This window comes from Siphateles boraxobius, unplaced genomic scaffold, assembly GCF_051911475.1.
Source record: "Siphateles boraxobius isolate OS27281-9 unplaced genomic scaffold, OSU_SipBor_1 66, whole genome shotgun sequence".
Lineage (NCBI taxonomy): Eukaryota > Metazoa > Chordata > Actinopteri > Cypriniformes > Leuciscidae > Siphateles > Siphateles boraxobius.
Genome location: NW_027509193.1, coordinates 26,088,764 through 26,103,528, shown reverse-complemented (window position 1 = coordinate 26,103,528; position 14,765 = coordinate 26,088,764). Strand labels below are relative to the sequence as shown.

Here is a 14,765-nt window from a genome sequence, read left to right as displayed (position 1 = left end):
TGTTTTTATCATTTATAAAAAAGTTTGAAAGTGATTCCAAGGATATTTTTTCTCTGTGCCGTTATCGTTATAGTTGTGGTGTGGACACATTCAGTTTGCTATTCTTTTATATTAAGATTTCTAAGACTATATCTTTATCATTATCTTTATAGCTACAGTAAAACGATAAAGATATAGTTCTAAAAATTTCTACTCAAATAGTTACTAAAAATTACTAGATTGTTACTGTAATAAAAAAAGACTGATTTATAGCATAATATAAGATTTTGGTTATACTGCCATGTCCTATCGTGGCATTCATGTGATAGAAAATAATGTAAAGAAATTGGAAACCAAGCTGTGATGTGTTTTATATTCCTGTCTCGCTTGTTCCAAATGAATATAGCACATATTCAACAATGCATCCAAACAGTAATCATTTGCTCTCAAGCAGCAATACGCTTTACTTTTCCAAATGGAAATACCTGTTCATTTACACATTTCTGCCTAATAAAAATGACCTTGCAACTCTACATTGGGTACCCAATCAGAACATTGTAATTAAATGCATGCCAGTTGTTTACTGTCTCCGATTTGAAACGAACAAATTTGCAGACGTGTCCCGGATCACAATAAAAAGCATCAGTAGTGTTTTGATGGACATAACATTGTTTTAATACAATTTACTTGCTGTTGTTTGGCCTTCTGTAATAATTTACGTGTTCCTATGTGTGGGTGGACTGCATTAAGCATGAATGTGGGGTTATCGAACGATGTGGCGTTTTCTCGTCCTGATTAAAAATGTGACTGTGGTATGCAGGTATGGCTCCTGACTTCACCGCGGCACCGGTCGATATCACTGTCACAGACGGAGCGGTGGCTATGTTCACCTGTCAGGTATCTGGTGCCCCAAAAGCAGCCATCATCTGGAAGAGAGGTAATGCTAGTTCAATGTGATGTTTGATTTGAGCATTTAACATTTGAATTCATTATTGAATGAGGCTAAAATCACATCTGAGCTCTGTTCCAAACCTGGGGAGTTGACTTCCTGCCTACTGCCTACAGTGGAGTATCTTAAAGACCCCCTGTGGTAAAAATCATGTTTCTCAAAAACACGGTTTGAAATTGCCAGTGTTTCTGACGTCACTAACTATCTTGTAACCAATCACGTCAACCTGCCGGCAGGCTTTAGCATATCATTAACTATGACCTCTCTAAAGCAGGGGAGTCTCAAGAGAAGCCAGGTAATCACAGTATATTGCTCCAGTAATATATAATTAATCCCAGTAGTTGATATGAAAAATCGGGTACATTTAGCTATATAGCATGTGAATTATGTTATGTATATTATATATTATGGTGTTATGATGAACTATATGCTTTTCTCCACTGACATTTAAGTTGTTCAAAGCTTTTCTAAGGATACTGACTGTTCGAAGGAAGCTGTCTGACTCTGAGATGGAACATTAGCAACAAATATTAGCTGTTTGATAACGTAGTCAAGCAAAATGCTTTAGATTTCAGTCAAAATGAGGTTTATTAATTAAATTGCTCACTTTTTGTAACAGTCTTCACATTGATAACACCTTTTCTGCCTAAAAATGTTGTCTTCATAGGCAGCCAGCTAGGCTTTGGAACAGAGCAACAATGTAATGTCAGTATTAACATGGGTGCATCTTAGCCCTGCTGTTTTGTGATGTTTACTAGTACTATATTTGACTTATTACAGGCAGATCGCTGGCATTCTCGCTGCTTTGTTACTGCGGCAGAGCCATCAATTGGTGTATGAGGTTGTGTTTTGTGGTCTTCACAGGAAGCCATTAAGATGTATTTGTTGCATCCGATTGACAACACAAAAGATAATTTCATGCAAGAGTAACAAAAAAAAACTACCATTAAATTCTACAGTTGTTTTGACTATATTCATGAAGTCGTTTCCATAGCATTCCCAATTATGAAGCGGCATGTATAATAGTAACAAGGTAGAGATCTCTGCAGGCGGTTTTTCCTCTGGGAAAACTTTAAGCTTGTAATAAAATAATCCAGAGCTCCAACACCATGCATAGTGATGCTCTATTAATTCCTTATATGGAAGCAGAACCGAGATATTGAGCTCTAGCTGGTTTGTGTGTGTGTGTGTGTGTGTGTGTGTGTGTGTGTGTGTGTGTGTGTGTGTGTGTGTGTGTGTGTGTGTGTGTGTGTGTGTGTGTGTGTGTGTGTGTGTGTGTGTGTGTGTGTGTGTGTGTACGCACAACAGATACTCAGATCCTCGCCAGCGGTTCGATGCAGATTCCACGTTTCACCCTGCTGGAGTCCGGCGGTCTGCAGGTTCAACCGGTGGTGATGCAGGACACGGGCATGTACACCTGCTACGCCGCTAACTCAGAGGGAGCGATCAACGCCAGCGCCTCCCTCACCGTGTGGAGTAAGAGAAACACACTTAATCAGAACACATTTGTGAACATCTTTCAGAATCTGCTTTTTCACTGACTTGAGAGAGGAAAGATGATGTCACTATGGAAGAATGAAATAAAATTAGAATAAATTAAACTTGTCTAACAGTTCTGACTTTATGTTTGCACATCAGAGTTTATATCTTGGAATTTTGAGTTTAGTCAAAAAAGATGAAGTTTGCAGTAGGTTAAACCAGTCACTAGGCCACTGGGATTTTTCCTGGTGCTCCCGATGGCCAGTCCTTGCCTGGGCCTGCCTAATTTTGCGACGGAAAGGTTCGGACTGGATCACGAAATTCATGTCATGAATGAAATATAAATTTTGTGAATGTAGTATTTGATTTTGTCATTAATATGTATACAAAATTCAATGTATCAAAACATTAACAAAATATATATTTTGTGATAAAGACAGTTCCTTTCATTTATGAAATTAGGTACCTCTTAAAAGAGATATAATTCTTACAATTCTTTGCAAGAATTGCTTGGCCAAATTGCAAGATAAAAAGTCAGAAATGTGTTATTTGTTGCAATAAGTTGCAATTACCTTTTTATTTTATTTTTTCATGACGGAAACTAGCTTCCATATATTACGGACTGTTGCTCAAACAAACATAGCACAATGTGGTTTTTGTGTGCATTTGCATTTTGCAATTTGCAGTCCTAGTTTGCATTTTCATCAATTTTTTTCAAATTTAATTTAATTTGAACATAAATATGGAAACACTTTTGTTAGACTGAAATAATTCGATTTTTGCACTGTCAGACTTACAAATCTAGTAAAGTGGGCTGTTGCTCAGTTTCGACCAGCATCTATTCACATTAATTACGCAAAAGTTGACTGGGGTGATGTGCAACATTAAAATGTTCTATAATGCATTGTGTCATGTAAACTTGGAGAGACAGATAAAGACTGTTGATCGAAAATAAAGGCCTGTTCACATCAACGCGAATATTTGGCACAAAAAAATATGACCTTGATTTTCTCATGCAAATCGTCTATTCTGACCAATGCATAACAATGGCAAACGGGCTGAATGAAAACGCAATTTCACTTCTGACACTAGATGGTGCTTGTAGAAAAGCAGAAATACCTTGTTTCCTCACACAAAGCAGTGCTTTGCATCTTTCAATTTATTATGACACTTGCTTGTCACAAATAAAAAGGAAGTCAGTATTTACATATTCAAATATCCATCATCTGGATATTCAATAATTTAATATAGTCACCCGGGGACTTTTCGCATACTGTTTTCCAAATAGTATGTATTCGGACATACTAGTCTATTGGAGCAATAGTAGTTTTATAGTACACCATTTGTGCTATGCTCTGTACATTTGACATATTTTTTTTTTATTTTTTGTCTGTTGCATTGACGTCATGCAAATCGTTGTGTTGGTCTGAACCGATGCATTAACAACTGTTGATTCAAATTAAATTGTTTATTGTTTGTCTTTTTGTGGGCAGGCCTTAAAGCTACAATATGTCATTTTTTTCGTTGCTAGGGGTCGCTAACCTCTTACAATAACAAAGGTGTAGGTTGATAAAGCATAAGCGAAATTACACACTCAAATGCAAATGTTTAATGTTATTCTTGAGCTATATAACAGTGATAAGTTGTACGTACATTTCCTAACCGGCCTAATAAAGTACATGCAAGAGTGGCGAAGTCAAAATTTGTCACGGACGTAGAGCTCTCGGCATCTCAGACGCCACGCCATCATAATTGATCCTCGTTTTGGTTCTCCTTTTGTCCCAAAGTCTGCTTGCCATGGTCCATATTTTTTGAACAAAACAACAACAGCGTGAGCGTGCCGCTAGACGTAACGCAGTTGTCCACATCTGTTGCCATGGTTACTATGGCAGTACGAGCGGAAACCAGCGATGACGCGTATATTACGTCACTGACAGGCGACAAGTGAACAGGGAGTCAGGGACGAGACATTATTTAAAATTGGAATTTCTCTGAAATTAAAAATGTTGGGATATTGTAAGTACACAACTGCAGGAAATATAGCACACTGTGCAAGTGATTTTTGGATATTTTATTACAAAAATCTTACATATTGTAGGTTTAACTGCACATTTCAACTTTGATTTTTTTTAAACCATCTCAAGCTACAATAACTTTGATATAACCATCAGAATTTAAATGGAGAAATACTGTTACATTTTGTTACATCAAAGACCCACCATAATTTCAGTGGAAATGTGTGGTTCTGGATTGGCAGAACTCGCATCAAACTTCCTTCCTTTAATAAATAAGTAAATAAATAATTAACGTCAGAGCAGAGCATGATAAACTGCTTCATGAAAAGCACTTTCCCGGCACAGCTTAGCAAGGTGATATCTGCAGCATCCAGACTTGATATTACACACTGATCAGAGCATGTAAAGTCCTGGCTTTGTCTCAGCGGGAGGGAAATGGGCTTGGCCGTTAACGTGTGAAGAGGCTGTGATACAATGAAGCGTAGCCATTTGGTTCTTGGAAACATTAAAGTCGTGCAGAATCAACAGAGTTGTGTTTTCTCCAAGGTCGCACATCCATATCCAGCCCTCCCATGGACAGACGTGTCATCAAGGGGACCACGGCCATTTTGGAGTGTGGCGCCACATACGACCCACGCGTGGCAGTGAGGTGAGTGATGACAAACGAGCCAAGCTGCTTCCTCTTCTCGTCTGGACATCAGAGCTCAGGGCTCCACACTCGGTTTGATTGCAATGTTAATTCAAAGTGTCAGCCCCCCAGACCTTGAAGTTGATTCAAACCATGATCCGTAGTGTTGTACAGTTAATTCAGCGCTAATATGCTGGATATCAGTGTAATGAGCCAGCGCTGATTCCTGCGCTCCCCCTGTGTCAGTTTGACTGTGATAGAGTTCTCTTCCGCTCCCCGTCTCCTTCACTTGGCAGGTACGTGTGGAAAAAGGATGAGGAGTTAGTGAGCCAGACCAGAGGGGGGCGTATCAGCCTGCAGGAGGGCTCCTTGCACATCAGTCAAACCTGGTCCGGGGACATCGGGGACTATACCTGTGACGTCATCTCTCAGGCCGGCAACGACTCCAAGGCGGCCCGTCTGGAGGTCATGTGAGTGACTTAGCTTCCCTTCATCTCTGAGCATTAGGCTGACTAATGCACTGTGCTGATGGATGTGTGTCACCTTCCAGGTGCGCATAGCGCATCATTTTTCACCAGCTGCCTTTGAATTGTGAGGACGTAACTGAAGAGCAGAAATATATGTCTGCTGTCTCTCAGAAACCTCTAACCTTAAGTATTCAACTTTGTCATGTAACTCATCCCACTCAGTTTCTGCTACACACATGAATGATAACTCAAATCATAAAGCATGTTGAGGAACGCTGCAATATTACTTCTCTAAGTGATCGGGTACATGATTTTAACCTGGTGGACGATTGAACAGACTTTTTTTTTTTTTACAGACTTAAGGCCTGTTCACATAATGGACAATAAGGTTCTCATAGAATTAGAATAGTGCAGTCCACAACACAACTATATCAATAATGACACAGAGGAATGATATCATTGTAATCACTTTCAGAATAGTTTTTTCCAGCTGATGAATGATAAAATCATTGACAGCCAATCGGAATCCAGCCGACCTTAAAGAGCTGCGTGATATCATCTTCAACTTTAAATGCTCCTGTATTCTGATTAGCTGACAATGTCTGAAAGGGATTCTATCAAAACTGTGTCTCTGTGTTATAGATATAGTTTTGATGTGAACTTCACTATTAGAATGATTTTTAAAACTTTATAGTTATTGTACATGGTGTGAATGGGTCAGTAGGATTTTTGTCAGATATATTGTCCACCATGTTAAAATCATAAACAGAACATTATCGTCCATTGATGTGGATGATAATGTAGTTATCATTATCTTTATAGTTAACATTTTTGGTGTGAAAGGGCTGTCCACACCACAACAGAACGACGCAGAGGAACAATATCATTGGATTCACTTTCAGAATGATTTTTCTTCCAGCGAACAAACAATAAAAACACCTGACAGCCAAATCAAAATCCTTCCGACTTTCAAGAGCTCTAACCTTTAAAGTGATTTGAATTGGGACAAAAAAAATCTTGCATGAACTGTCCAATAAATTTTGTTAATATATTTGTAAATATAACTTTTTCCCATTCATATTAAATTGAGTATATAAACAGTCTTTGGGAACAGTACCAGTAGCATTTCCAGTAGAGCATGGTTCGGTACGGTATGATTATTGTACGATTTCTCAGCACAAAAGTCCTAAAAGCAGTCCTGTCCTACAAGATGAAAGTTTGTGGTCATATTTGTCAGTGAACATGCCATCTATGTCACAATCCTGATTTTGCAGTACCACTATGCTAACAGTTCTTTCTGATAATGGAAAAGTGCAAGTGACCAGAGAATCAGAGATTTTTTTGATGGGTGCTTTTGACTTAAAGCCCTGATGACCACAAAGCAAATCACTAAAAGTAAACTTCACAACAATGCCCTGGCTACCAACAACAACACCATCTTAGCATTGTTGCAACGAGTTTTGCATGGGCAATCACCCCTCACATTTGTGTGAATGTAGTAGTTTAATGTGCTGTCAAGTTGTCTTTAGAAAAACTCCTTGTAATACTGTACTTCCATTACACAGTATTCTTTGTTTGCTTAGCTTTCTTCTGCATTATGTTTGCTCACCTACTGCAGCATCTGCATGCACTACTTGAGTGGGTTGCTACTCTCAGCAGGAGTGTGTAGACTGACCTTTCAACCTGGATTCCAACTGCTTATACTCAATGTTCATATTCATCAACAGTCTACTACAGTAATTGTAATTATTAAAACCTTTTATTTAATCAAAAAAGTTTTGGTTTTTTTTACTGTTCTTTGCCTTTTTAGTTAGTTTACTAGTATGTATGAGTGCTTTTCTAATTCTCTTTCCAGTAAAAAAGCAAGAAAAAAAAACCCTGTCTTTTGACCTTTTGACCAGTCTCTGAGTGGATAGATTTCTTCATCCCGGCTATTTGAAACTCCATTTCTGATAAGTGTCTGCCAGTCGAATCCTTAAACCCAAAATAAAAGCTAAATCTTGGCAGCGTAAACATTTTAACACCTAAAGCCTTTGCTTATGACTCTGTACCACAATATGATGAGGGAATAAAATCCCCTCAGAAGCTCTCCAGAAATAAACCGCTGGAAGACTGCAGTAACCAGCGGGTGTGTATACTTTATGCAGATTTCATGAGGCTAATGTTGTGTGGAACTAAGACTCATTATCTGTTTGTGGGTTTTCTGGCTCCTCATTAAACTGAAGAAGATGGAGTGGTGGTATCAGATGGCTGTGTGGAATCAGGCATGTTGTCAGGAGGACTTTCCCCAGTGGCTGAAGTCACCCATCCGTTGTCTTTTTCCACCTTCAGCGATCACAGCCCACGCCATTACAAATAAACACTGATGATCCATAAATCTGAACAAAATATTAATACCAAGGTTGATTTTATTTTGTTGCCAGTCTTTTATTTCTATGATAACTATATTAACTCTCTATGTACAATTTTTTTTTCAAGTGTCTAGCTTGAGTTCTAATACTATCCTATCTGTAATGATTAATATCTAAACATCCTTAAATAAGGAATAATTGACAAAGGGCCATTGAATAATCGGGTGTGCATTATTTTCTAATAATTCCACAGACCGGAGTCGATTATTCCACTTATACTACGGTTACACACCTCAAGACATTGTTCAGATATTTGTATTTCAAGACATTTGTCAGGTTTTTGTCCTTAAAACACACTTGTGTAGGACTAATTTCTTACAGAGAGAGAGAGAGAGAGGGAGAGAGAGAGAGATTAAGCGTAAGTGAATTCCCTATGTGTCTCTCAACGGTGTTCGGCAACAGCGTCTCTTCTAATAGCGAAACCGTAAGTCTATCTGCTTCAAGAACAGCGCTGTTATTACATCGCTACAGAGAAATGTCATGTAGCTTTTAAGTTTCGAAGCTATTTTACTGATAAAATCATCAGAGCAGCGCTGACAATACGTTTCTGTGCGAGTGTTTATGTGTGTGTACTGTATGTTTATGCATTATAGTGGGAGAGAGAGCGGGAGAAAGAGAGTATGTGTTTTCCGTGCATAATAAAATGTAATTTTGTGGCATAAAACATGGAAATAATTTGTTGTTGTTTTTTCCTATTGTTTACTATATTTATTTGCTTGGTTAGTCTCGTTGTGGGTTTTGGTTCTTTTACTGTTGTCGGCTGTAAAGACCTTTGAAATCACTGAAATCATTTGGCGAAGTGATATGGAACTGTAATGCAGTCAAGAGCTGCCTGGATCTACTTGCTTTTCCCTGAAAATAAGTGCACACCTTAAAATGTCAGTCAACCAATCAGATTCAAGCCCCGTATAATAAAAAACACATTTACTTGCAAAGCAAAATTACAGAGATATTAAAGAGACAGTTCACCCAAAACAAACTCAAGAATTTCTCTTTTTTATTATTATTTTATTTTATGATTTTATTGAACATTTTGCAGTTTACCAGTTAACATCATCTTGTTACCATCATGTGAAGGATTAGCAGTTCTTGTACACCTGTGGAAACATCACAGTCTTCCTGCTTAGAAAAAAACGCAAAAAGTGATGAAATCATAAGCATGGCTGGTTCTCTCCATGGGTTTAATTTAGAGGAGAAAACAAACTTTCCAAGCGCAACCGTTGGTGCTCGGTGCCTGGTCTCAGCAGGATGCCTATGAAATGATTAATAAAGTAATCAATAAAATAAAAAATAAAAAAAGCTAGTGTGAAGAAAAAAAATCAAGACGAATGCAAATGAACGCCTGCCTCTGACTGGCTGTGAGATTTAAGCTGAATTTGGAATCATAAGCTTTTTGAACATGGAGGAGGCAGCAGAAGGAATATGAGAAGATCTGAAAATGGGCCAAGGGGGCCTACTGGGAAGGGCAGTCCCAAAAATAAAATCATTAACAGACCCAAACCACAATGAACGCCTAGTAGCGTTCGTGTAATACTGATTTTCATCTGCTTTTTCATAAACTGGAAAGTGTTGCAGCATTCTGATTTGATCATTTATGGCCATTCCTAAAAAAAATGCTCAATTAAGTAACCTAGAAATCACTTCACTTTTTGTATAGATCTTTAGCTACTGTATGTGCTAATTCTAGCTTTGTTTATGCAGCACTTGTGTGAGAATTGTGAAACAGTCCTTATTTTGAGTATTTGCTGTTCTCTTTCCTCATAGAGAGCTGCCACACTCGCCTCGAAACCTGCAGGCTAGCCTGAACGCCAATGACAGCCGCAGCGTGGACCTGTCCTGGATGAGACCCTTTGATGGAAACAGCCCCCTAGTGCATTATGTGGTTGAGCTCTCAGAGAACAGTAGGATACATGCAGACACACTCACAAACACTGGTTTACCCCCTTCATCCATCACTGTACCTACTCTGGGTCAAATAAAGTTTCATTAGTAACGTACTGTATATCAAACCAATTGCCATTTATTGCAAAAAAATGATTTTTTTTTTTTTACAAAAGAAGTTTGTTGGATTTAAAAATTGTAACCAATTTTTCTGGTTGTCAGATGTTAGTGGTTCACATTTGATGAACTACATTCTGCTAGGATATCTATTTCAACTTGAGGGGAACTGAGGCTGAATTGGGAATGGCATCCTAGCTGTGTGTCCGCCAACTTTTTGTTGTTTTTCCTATAGGGATTTTTAATATATATATATAATTAAAGAGTTGTAGAATTAAAGTCTTGAACCAAACCAAGCAGCTTTGATGTGAATTACAACATTATATACCTTGATTAGAAGAAAAAAACTAGTTGAAAAAATTGACAAAAAGACAAAAGGACAAGATTGTCTTCAGACAAATGTCTTCAATGAGGGAAAGAACTACCTGTATACATCATTTGCATTGCTTCATGCCAGTTTTTATTAAGTTGAAATAGTACAGGCTGATGTCTTCACCAAAAGCATATACCATCGATTACCAACCTCATAGCTCACAATAGGTCTGCCTTTAGAGGTTTATAATTTATCATTCAAAATCAATTCCACTGTGGAGAAACTGAAAGGGATTTTTACTTCCAGACCCTATACTTTTATGAACTCAGCCTGACTTCTTACATTCAGTAAAAATCCCCTTGACATCACTTGACAAGTTATTTGAGCCAAAGTGTCTCAGTAGAGAGATATATAAATCAAATACTTTTAAGTGTGAATAAGGTGCCCAAATACTTCTTGGGGCCACCATATAACCATTTGCTCTGTGGCATAATTTTATAGTGAATTCCACCCAATGATTGAGTTGCACAGGCGGTGTTAAAAGATCTACTGAGCTCAGTGCCTCATTCACATCCACCCATAATGCATCTGAATGTTCAGCTGCTCTCTGTCTCTGTCTGCATGTGCTACATGTACGTGTTGATGTCAGTTAGTGTCACCCAGTGGTGTAAAAGGTTGCGGTATAACAGAACCTGGAAAAAAACTCACTCAAGTAGATTGATCCTCCGGGGCTGGAAGAGGACAGTGAGGAATGTTCCCGGAGTGGAGGTGAAGATTACTGGTACAGGGTGTAATAGGGCTGGGAAGTCCCATTAGAAACACCTTTCAGAAAAAAAGAATGAAAAACCTTCTCTCTTGTTCACTACATTTTTTTTCATTCAGAGGCCATGAATTGAAATGCAATTGGGAATTATCCTCCTCATTAAGAAGGTTTGACACATGAAGAAATGAGTAGTACTTTCGTTTTCAATCATGAGATGTTTATTCCTAAAAAGATTGAAAATCTTTCAAATTTGATCTAAACCTCATCTCATTGCACATTTGGTTTGGAGTCTGTTGTATAATTTCTGAAGCTACATGGCTGGTCATTAAGTGTCATTAAGTATTAATGGCCGGTCCAGACTCAAGCATATTATGTAATTATGAGTGGATGACTAATTTGTGTAAAAATATCTTGACAAGTATCATGTGATTATGGTTGATTATGCACACATGCAAATTGTGCAATTTTATATATGCCACCATGCGTCTTAAGAAGACAGAAAACACTGTTTGGTAGTACTGTATAATTACTTTAATTAATAACATTTACAGAAATGATTACCCTTAACAGATCTTTAGTTAAAGGGGTTTTTATCATGGAAAATGCATATGCAGACATAACTAATGTCTGAAAAACATTAAAACCTTTTGAACAACAGTGTATATTAATACAACAATATTTTAACAAATATATAAATGCTGTCCCTTGTAATGTTCGTTTAAATACTTAGAAATGTTCTGGTCCTCGTTGTGTACCAGATTCTCCCTGGAGAGTGTATTTGCCTGATGTGGACCCCGCCGTGACACGGGCCATGGTGAAGGGACTCACTCCGGCCCGCTCGTACCAGTTTAGGGTCTGCGCTGTCAATCAGGTGGGCAAAGGACAGTACAGCACCGAAACCAACAGGTAGGAGGCCATGGTTGTCAACAGTTGCTTTTTCACATGTTTTCCACCCATCATTGTTGTTTTTTTACACTCATGCTTGGTCAATAACAGGCTTATTATGTCCCATCACACTATGGTCTGCTGCCGACCATCAGGACTGTCATTGTTTAAGTGTGTTTTCTGCCACTGATCCTCCACCCACAGTTCTCAGTAAGTCCTGCTGTAGCTGAAAGCACAACGCCGAAGGTTTTCTCTCTCAGGTTGTGAGTGTCAGGCCTCTTCTCTCGCCTCTCGCTCTAATCAGCTAGCTTTCTCTGGCCTGCAGCTGTGGGCGGCAGACGCCTCATTCCCAGCGGCTCCACTTGAGTTGTATCTGCTCCAAACTTGGCAAACATGCAGTTTCTGTTCCCGGTGAAAAGAAGGTTGTGTGATCTCTCACCTTCAGCAACAACGTTTCACTTTTATTAAGCTGAGTGTTGAGGACGTTTTTTAGAGATAGGTATATAGCAGCTTAATCCTCTTCCTTCATGTTGAATTAGCTGAAAGCTACAGTAAACAGGTGGCTGAGAGCAACAAAAGTTGAAAAGACTTTTCAGTTTCAGTGGAACGATCAAGGTAACTATGCATCTGCCTTCGCAGCGGAAAAAGACGTTCCTTTTACGCCTGTGTGAATAATGAAAGCGTTCTAGTAAATGCAAAGAGCTGTTAATGAGCAACCGATTTAAAGGAAACCGTGCAATCAGTGTGAGGCAGTCGGGTACATACAGTAGAGCGGTAATATCATCTCTCTGCAGAGTTCACATCTATTCTCTCCCACCAATGATTTCTGGCTTTACTCAGCACCTGCTCTTCCAAAATAGTGTCATCGTGTTGTATGCCCCCCCGGGCAGAGTGAATATTGAAATCGAACTTTCTGACTTTCGAGCCCACTCTATAAATGTAATATTTGTTAGTTTGTCTTTGAAAAATATTCATGTCATCTAGGTTAATGTGGAGCACAATCTGACGAGGGGAACACATTAAACTTTAAAGAGCTTCCGTAGGTTCTTAACTCTTGTTTAACCTCAATTAATGCTTAACTGTATCAGACATGCTCACATTACACATTTAAGGGCTTTATTTGGGAAATTATATTCAAGTACAGGCAGCTAAAAGCAATTCATACCTGCCATTTTGCTATCGTATCATCGTGAGTGGGTTAGATCATGACTGCTCATTGTTGTTGTGGGTTTTGTTGTGTTTTTTTAGCTTTTGCATGAATGCCTGCAAAAATCCTGTTAAATTTGCAGTAAAAAAAAAGACGGGCAGCTGTGATTTGAAACACTCAAACCTTTTAATTACAAAAAAGTATAATAATATTTAACTTGTTAAAAATTGTTTAAAAATTACACATAGACTTGCTATACATTATATAGTTTTTTTATTTATTATTTTTTAATTTTTTTTTTTTACTTACTGTCAGGGCCTAAAACTAACTTTTTGCAACACCTGCCATGGCCGGTAAATATTTTTTAATGGCCATAAAACTGGCAGTATTGACACCAAAATTTCAGATACCAGTGAAAATGTACAATTCTCTATTCCAATTTCAATACCACAGCTAAAACTAGCCTGACTAATATAAATTTAAACATTATTAAATACAAATAAACAGTCAGAAGTAAAATAAAAACAAATAATCAAATTACAAGCATAAGCCCAAATAAATACAATATAACAAAGATACAAATAAAATAAGTTCTTTTCAGGATTTTCAGGTAGGTCTGACAGTAATTTTCAGATACAGAAATTTAATAAATTAAGCAGCTGTAAAAGAACACTGCATAGTCTTCACTGTATAAATTAAACATCCTTATTAATTAATCCTTATTAAAGTTACAAAAGTCATTCAGTCAAGAGAAGTGAGTGATTTTTTTTCTTTATCCTTAGTTGTTTGATTAACATTCAGAACTCAGTAGCAGGAATATTAGGCTGGTGTCACTTTAAGAGAGAATGCACGGATATGATGTACTGATACTGTACACATGCATTTACTTTCTCAATTGTTTACGTTATCTTAAGACATAACTGACTGTGTTTACTAGGATGCTCGCTATTTTCTTACATGATTTTGAGTGAATTTTTTCCGTTCAAGTGCAAGAAGACGTGAAAGAGAGCTCAGTTTAGAATTTGCATGGTAATAGTAAAAAAAATATATATATATATATATATATATATTAGGGCTGGGTAAAAAATATCGATTTCTCGATTTTAATCGATTCTCATTTTTACGAACCGATATCGATTCTTAAATCCCAAGAATCGATTAGTCATCCTGTTTTCAGTTGATGAATGAATGGAACATTGTAGCGCGCATCCCATCCAATAAACGCAATAATCTTTGTGCTTTGTTACTATTGATATGAAACAAAGTCTCAGATTTCAAATTACGTCCATTTTCTTACGAAATTCAAAAACATAAATACCGTTTTGGCGCTGTGGCGTGAGATCGCTCTGGCGCAGCTCAAGAGAAGCAGCAGCGCGGAGCACACATAATCTTCTCTTCCGCCTTAATATTACCAGTTACAGCGTGACATAAACATGAATGAGCATCTGAAAGTGTGTTAAAAGATAGAGTATAATATCGAATTGCAAGCTTGTCAATCGAAATCGAATCGAATTGTGAAATTTGTGTCAATACCCAGCCCTAATATATATATATATATATGGAATGCTCATTGCGCACAGAGGTTTCAATTATGTACCTATATTAACTGAGCTTTGGTTGTTTGTGCTTCACCTCTCATTTGCATGTATTTTTCTCATTAAGTCATAAACCAAAAAACATTTTCAGATGCGATTATAAGAATAAGGAATTGTGACTTATATGCAGGGCTTT

General features: G+C 37.8%; 1 protein-coding gene across 2 annotated transcripts in view; it reads left to right on the top strand.

Moving 5' to 3' along the window:
• sdk1a (sidekick cell adhesion molecule 1a) overlaps positions 1-14,765 on the top strand; it is a 391,713-nt gene that overhangs the window by 297,586 nt on the left and 79,362 nt on the right. For both annotated transcript variants that reach the window (XM_077213331.1, XM_077213330.1), the window contains exons 10-15: positions 800-916; positions 2,237-2,404; positions 4,969-5,071; positions 5,347-5,520; positions 9,693-9,829; positions 11,761-11,908. In XM_077213331.1, coding sequence (XP_077069446.1) covers positions 800-916; positions 2,237-2,404; positions 4,969-5,071; positions 5,347-5,520; positions 9,693-9,829; positions 11,761-11,908 — 847 coding nt within the window. The remainder of the gene's footprint in view (positions 1-799; positions 917-2,236; positions 2,405-4,968; positions 5,072-5,346; positions 5,521-9,692; positions 9,830-11,760; positions 11,909-14,765) is intronic.